The sequence below is a fragment of the Vicia villosa genome, linkage group LG6 (genome assembly GCF_029867415.1).
Source record: "Vicia villosa cultivar HV-30 ecotype Madison, WI linkage group LG6, Vvil1.0, whole genome shotgun sequence".
Lineage (NCBI taxonomy): Eukaryota > Viridiplantae > Streptophyta > Magnoliopsida > Fabales > Fabaceae > Vicia > Vicia villosa.
Genome location: NC_081185.1, coordinates 156,796,650 through 156,804,011, shown reverse-complemented (window position 1 = coordinate 156,804,011; position 7,362 = coordinate 156,796,650). Strand labels below are relative to the sequence as shown.

The window sequence follows — 7,362 nt, the reverse complement described above, 5'->3', positions numbered from 1 at the left end:
TAAAAGAAAATTGCACGATTACTTCCTTTTATAAATATGCATGAGATGGTGAAAGACCTGAAAAAAACTCGGTGCAAGTATACCATTTGTTTCTTAATTGTCGAGGAACTAAATCAGTTTAATAGATGTAAAAGCTTTGACCACAGTGCTTAAGAATAATTTCACCTACAATTTTCTCCAATCCATCTCTTTGTCTAGTTCAATACAACAAGACATCTTATAAAACTCGTATGAAAGAGAATTCTTCCAAAAGAGTTGTTCAATAAACACAATAACACAACTACCTTTGTTGTTGTGTGCTTTGCCCACATCACATGCTCATTTCAAATAAACTCTATTGTATGGAAGGGAGTCATTGTCCTTTGAAGAAGTTCAATCAGTCTTGTACTCTAAGTATTTGAACAAACGAAATGAGCATAAACCATCGTCTATAGGTGAAGATTTTTCCGTTAAGGTTCTTGAAGGAGGATGGTAAGTTTTACAATAAGAATGGTAAAAGTAAGAAAAAGTCTTATGGTGGTAATTTTCTTGGTATTCGATGTTATCACTGTAAGAATAAGGGTCATACAAGAAAGGTATGCCCTGAACGCCTGAAAGATTAGGGAGGAAAGGATAATGGAAATGCAGCCAATGTTCAAGATGATTTTGACTTATCTGATGTTCTTGTGGTTTCAAGCAGCGACTCGAATAAGGAGTGGATTATGGATTCAAGGTGCACTTAGCACGTGAATCCAAACAAATATTTGTTTGAAGATATATGTGATCAAGATGGTGGGTCAGTGTTGTTGGAAAACAATAAAGCCTATAAGATTGAAGATTGTTGAGGAGTCAATAAGGTTGTTGAGCCTGTGTAGAGGCACGAGAACAAATAGAAAAAAATAGAGTCGTGTGTGAGCCTCCACTTTTTAACACGGCGAATGAACCAACATCAAACACATATTAATTCACAAACCAACAACTTCTAGAAAAAAAACAGCATGAAAGAATAAGTCTCTTTCAAGCCAAACAATCTAACATAAAAAACATAGAATGATACGAATATAAATCAAACTGACAACAATCACGATGACTGATACTCATTTAGAGTTAGCACCAGTGTAGAGGAGACCATTCTTAAATCTTGAAATTTGCATATCTCAACATATATGGAGACAATTTGAGAATCAAAAGCTCAGAATATTAACTCTGCAGTAGAAACACAAAACATGCGACCATGGCAAAATCATTTTCGGTTAAAATATTCACCAGAGAAAAGGTAGGAGATGTTAAAAACCTCCATACTTCAGCATGGAAGAAATTGTAGCACACAATAATCCTTCAGCGAAAATATCTGCCTCTAGAGAACCATAATCTGGTGAGAACTCAGCCGAAAAAATCCCACTAATGAAACATAAACACAATTCGAAGTTGACCCAACTGATTTCCGATCTGGTTGTAGCGTTCATTTGCCAGCGATACCAACCGCTGTTGGAACCAAATCGATGGAGCAAAGGGAAGCAAGAACAACCAAAATATAAGTCTCAAGGAGATAAAGAGAAGAAACCAACAACCACACGCGACAACGCCGTTATGAGAGAACCCCTCAAAGACTACATCAAAGCTATCGACAATGATGATTGAACATCTTCAAGGGTAAAAGGGTGGTGTGGAGGAAGGACCTCATGGCACCACCAAAAAACTTATGTACATGTTGAAACTTGAAAATTGGATTTTGGGAGAAGAAAAGTGGTAAGCTGCGGAAAGGGTTTCCACAATTACTCAACCATAAAATAGTAAATAACATTTATGTTTTATGGTATGGCTTGTAAAAAATTTAGAACAAAATCTATTTTTAAATATTAAAATTTTAAAAGAGATCCAACTATAAAATTTCTACTTAAGATTACACACATTTTAAAGTTAATAATATTTATTATCAAAAACTAATTAGAGAGCAGATAAAAAACTATTAGTAACTGGCTAGAAGATAGATTATCTCATGCTAAAAATTTAGAATATCTTTCGAGGGATCAAATCATAAAATTTCTATTATTATTTTTTAACTAATAAATTTTATCATTAGTAAGTTATTAGAATATAGATCACCCATTATTAGCAACTAACTAGAAGCTAAAAGAAAAAAAATTATCTTATCATTTTCATCATCTTAATTCTTAACCTTAATTAATTGAAAAAAGCAAAGAAAGATCTTAAGAACCTAACAAAAATTAGTAAATGCAAACATAAGTCAACAATAAAACTTATAATTGAAGACATTTGTTTTGCTTGTTGATCATGACTCTCTAACCCATGTCTTCAAAAGTAACTTTTGCGATATTTTAAAGAATCATGCTAAATTGTCTATTTTCTTAACTATACATCATCATTCACAAACCTCTTCCCTTCTTTCTTCAACCCTCGTTTTCTCTTATTTTCATCCATTAAAGAGGGGTGATTTTAGGGTCAATTTTTGATATAAAATACCCCTCTAAATTCTTTTTTATTTCTTTTTTATTCAAATAAGTGATTTCAAATATTTTTTTCTTCGTGATTTCATCGTCTTAGTGTGACATTGTGTTGGTTGACGTCATATTGCAATGTTATTTTGTTTTTCCATCTTAGTGCAGTGTTTGCTCGGTTCAGATTGACAAATTAGTTTCGATTTGGTGCATATTCAATCAATAATTTTGACGTCGTCATTGGTGTAGACTCGAAGGATATTCTGAGCAATTCAATTTTGTCATATGTCTAGGATTTGTCAAATTTGTAGGCATTTTTCTGTTATATTCTATTAACGTGAGTGTTGTGTGTTTTTTTGTAAAATCATCCTTTTCAGTTTATAGCGATTTAGAATTTGTATTATTCGATGTATTCTCTCAATTTGAAAGAATGAATGTCGTTTTTAGTCACGAAAAAAAAAAGAATCACACTAAACTCTGAATAAAATTTACTTGATAGAACAAAAATTAACAAAAATCACTTATTTCAGAGGGTTGAAGGGAAATAGAAAAAAGTGCTACAAAATATCATAACTGCAAATTTATAAGACTAATCTTGCAAGTTTCTCACTATTATCTCTACTTTAAGATAGAGAACATCATTAATAAAGTAGAGGTTGTCCTCCGCCATGAAAGATGTCCATGGTGCGGAAAAAAAATTCTTGAAACCGACTGCTTCTCTTCCCCCGGTAAATATAAAGTTTCCTTTAAATTTGCAAATATAATCTAAGGTTGGCCTCGATCGAACATCAAATTCATAGTCAACACTAAAGTTCGCAGAGTCATTCTCATACATGCCAAAGCACAAGCCGAAGCAATGGTAGGAGCTCTGCGGGTCCATATTGCAATGCGCTGACAAGAAAAACCCATGACCGCCTAAATGGAAGGGTCGTGAACAGACTTGGCCAGAGGGGAACAAGTTGGAGCACTCCTCCCGCCTTAGGTCTAAATATACCACACATTGTTGTTGTGGATGTTCAAATTCCACAACTTTAATAGGGTGGTACTTGTATGACCGCTCAATGAAGAAACGACTAGTGGAAGCCGATTCCGCCGCTAGCATTTGGTTCTGCTGTGGCCCCTCAACCTTGAAATATAAGGCATCTAATACTAGCTTAGAAGTGACTTCATCTTCAAAGTCATTGCAACTGCGGATCATCTTCAGCCTGCGGAACGTCATGTATGGGAAGCGGATGAAGGGGATAAGCTTTTCTCTTAGAATTTCTCTCCTCTCTTCCAGACTAGGGTATTGGGTTTGAGCCCACATCAGCACAAAGTCATATAGTACATCCTCAGATGCGACCTGCAGCTCATCGCTGGATAGTAATGCCATGATCCCAGCAAGTGGCAATCTCATCAACTCCTCCTGATGTCTGTTCAATAATAAAATTTATTGTTAAAAAAATCAGCGATGATTTAGTACACAATTATAAATATATCAACCATTTCCCAAAAATCATCTGTAACATATTTTAAAAAAACTATTTAAACTAAGATAAATTAAAAAACATACTTTATGACATCCTTGTAACGAGCAACCAGATACTTTTTTGCTGCTATAGCCAATGGCCAAACAACTTCAGTCATTAGGACACTATGAGGAAGATCTAGGTAAAGCAACGCAGCCTCTAGTGTAATGGGGATGTTTAGCAATATTCGGATGCAATATCTCATGCAGGACGCCACCCCAAACTTGTCCGCCGCCATCAAGATATCCATCAATCTAGGTGGTGAGGTCACGTATAGAGAATCATTGTACATAAATTTTAAAAGCTCCATGAATGGAGCTTCCTCTAAAACATGAAAAATATATCAACATTAGAAACCAAACTATTGGAAAAAACATATCTGAATAAGAAAATAATCTAAAAAGCTTTTTAAATATGTTTATACCAGATGCAGTGATTCTTACGGTGATGTGCGCCTGCTTGGACTCCTTCATCCTATTAGAAAATAGCTGCAAAATAATACATATAATTAAGCAAACAATATTTTCCAAAAATATTCAAATCTAACAAATAAAGAAGAGACGTCTACCTTGTAGAAGAACGAGCTCTTCTCGGCTAGGATGGAGGAGCTGACATACAATGTCTTCTCTTTAACGACTGCAGAGTAGTCCATATGAAAATTTGCAGTCACACCAGCATTGGCAACCTCATCACCTATATAAATAATAACCCAACTCTAACCAGTGAGTAGAACTGAAAACTTAACATTCATTGAAACGATGTGTTTAGCTTTGCAAGCAAAAGAAACATGTTTTTAGGCTTAAGACCTTGTTGCTACATAAGCAATTCAATCAATGTACTGACACAATTCACAATTACTTCTAGATTGTGCTCCATGTATCAAGAAGATTATCATACATCACAATTAATGTAAGAAAATTAAAATTTTGATAAACATTGTCAAACCAACTGTAAGATTTTTGTAAGTTATCTAAGTACCAATTGCGGGCACTTCAACATTTGCATCCTCCTGAGACTCACGCAGCACACCATCATCTACATCAGATTTGTCCGATAATAAATCTGCTACCAAAAACAGAAGAGAACATATGTTATGAAGATGCAAAAAAATATAACCTATGCACAAAATCAAGTTTTTATTGTTGCTCAGTCTCCTATCATAATGATGAAAAAAATATAATATTTAACTCAATCACAAGGATTTACTATTGAAATATATTTAGATTTAACTCATAATAAAAAATTGCTCATAGCAAAATTCGAAAATCAATGAACAGACCCCTTAAAATTGAGTATTAATCAACATACCATTTTTATGACCCCTGTATACCCACCATTAAATTCAGTAGAGTATTGTTGAAAATTTTGTGCCTTAGTAACCCTAAACAATTCAGCACCTTTAGAAAAACACATTTAAGTGTGATTCCTTTCATTTAACATAGAAAAAAAAATTCCTTTTCAGTTTGTGTACGTAGACCTTAATATGGTTCATTTGATATGAGTTTTAAATTTCAACTCGTACACCGATTAAATCACAATAACACCTGGTTCAAAGCATGGTACCAACTCTAAATGATGAATTGAATAAAAATATATTTAACCCAGACATAAGAAATGAACACAACTAAAATTATATATTCAGACACTTTTGAATTTTTTAAAAGAAGAGTTTTGAGAAAAATATTAGTGTATACCATTTTCTTTCAGTAAGTCCTCCCTTCTTCTTTCGTCGAGGCTAGTAGGATCAGCACTTGTGGAACCATTCTTGATATTGGGGAAAACTTCAATATCATCCTTCATGATTTTAAGTTGAATGATTCTATCTGAAAAATTAGAATCGTTGAAGGCAAAACTTAAATCGGCATCTTCAAAATCTCTGTTTCTAGACTCGTCCATCACAATTAAATTGGTGTTGTTGTTGATAGTGTTCATATTGTGATAGATAAAAGGACACACAGAGAAATTTCTCGCAAAGAAGAACAACGAAAATGAGTGGCAAAAGATATAATTCTAAACTATGAGAATGGGATATATATATAGATATGAGAATGAGAAGGCAATTGCATGCATTTAAAATTTAATCTTGTTTATTCATATACAGCGAATTAAACCATTGTTATAAAGTATTTCTACGTATAAGGATATTGCTATTTGCTATTTTCCATTTTTATTTTTATGCTATTTTGAATATTTCTAAACAATTTTGGATAATACAAATAAGGATAGTAGTTCTTTTTTCCATTTTTATTTCTTAGAATCCTTCGAATTTGTACACTATACACCTTTTCACATAACTAAATTTCTATGTTCTAATTTAATTCTGATTTTTCTTTTCTTTTACACATCAATGTTATATTCCAATTGTGTATAACTAAATATGGCAAAATACATGGTATGTATTAGGGGCGGACTTGGGTTCGAGTCGGTTTGGGCCCAAAACTTCAATTCGGCACAATCCTCGAGTGACATATATTGGCTCAATTCCGACCATTTAAACTTTCAATTTTTTTGGATTCCAGTTAAAACGGGTTCAAGTAACTGTGCCGGTTAATTTTGAATTTCATTTGCAGTTGGGCGAATACATATTCCAGTCCAAATACTAAATCCAATAGTAATTTTCTAGACAATTTTTTTTATAGAATCCAATGGGTGAGGACCCCTGCTAAAAATCACAAAATACCCTTTTATTTCGGAGATGCATATCCGAAACACCCTTTGACCAGTTTCGGAGATGCATCTTCGATATATGCTCTGAGTTTTACCTTTTCTTTACAAAAGAATGATTAATCCCATATTATACATTAATTGACAAAATTGCAAAATAGAATCAGATAACACGTAAACTATAATAACTACGGCTATATTACAACCCAAAAATGGTAATTGTTCAATTAAGTCAAAAATGTAAAAATATTACAACCCAAAATGTCATGAATAAAACATAAATAGGAAACTACTACTGAGTATGCCTAATCCTAACTCCCTGGGACCTCCTCTCCCTCCTATACGCAGTCGCACCGGCCGCGTCACTGATCATCCTCTCCACAATGGCAACTACCTCTGGACCACCCTGCTCAATGATACATATGTCCAATGCATCCTGACCAAGCATCAGTATCTGCTGGCATATCGACAGGAGATCAGTGGCATGGTCATTATCGGTCAACTGGTTCTCCAAGACCTCCTCATGTGCTGGCCTAGGTGGATCTCCGGGAGCATCGGGTGTCATCAAAGGATGTGACACCCAATAAAACCATGTCACATAATCATCCACACAGTGCCAACTCTGGGTGGCCACCAAACGCCGATACTCCTTGGGCACCAGATGATGCGCCCGATCCTCAAATATAGCAGTGAGGCCCACTCGGGTAATAGTGTCGGGAGCAGCCTCAAGCAGAGACCTCAGTATCATCTAC

The 7,362-nt window shown here is 34.5% G+C and overlaps 1 protein-coding gene across 1 annotated transcript; it reads right to left on the bottom strand.

Moving 5' to 3' along the window:
- Positions 1-3,027: 3,027 nt before the first annotated feature.
- LOC131615093 (BTB/POZ domain-containing protein POB1-like) lies at positions 3,028-7,358 on the bottom strand. Its single transcript, XM_058886598.1, has 7 exons — positions 6,965-7,358; positions 5,641-5,769; positions 5,255-5,343; positions 4,515-4,661; positions 4,371-4,434; positions 3,991-4,270; positions 3,028-3,850 (listed from the first exon to the last, which is right to left on the bottom strand). The coding sequence occupies exons 1-7, from the start codon at positions 7,356-7,358 to the stop codon at positions 3,028-3,030; spliced, it is 1,926 nt and encodes a 641-aa protein (XP_058742581.1).
- Positions 7,359-7,362: the final 4 nt, after the last annotated feature.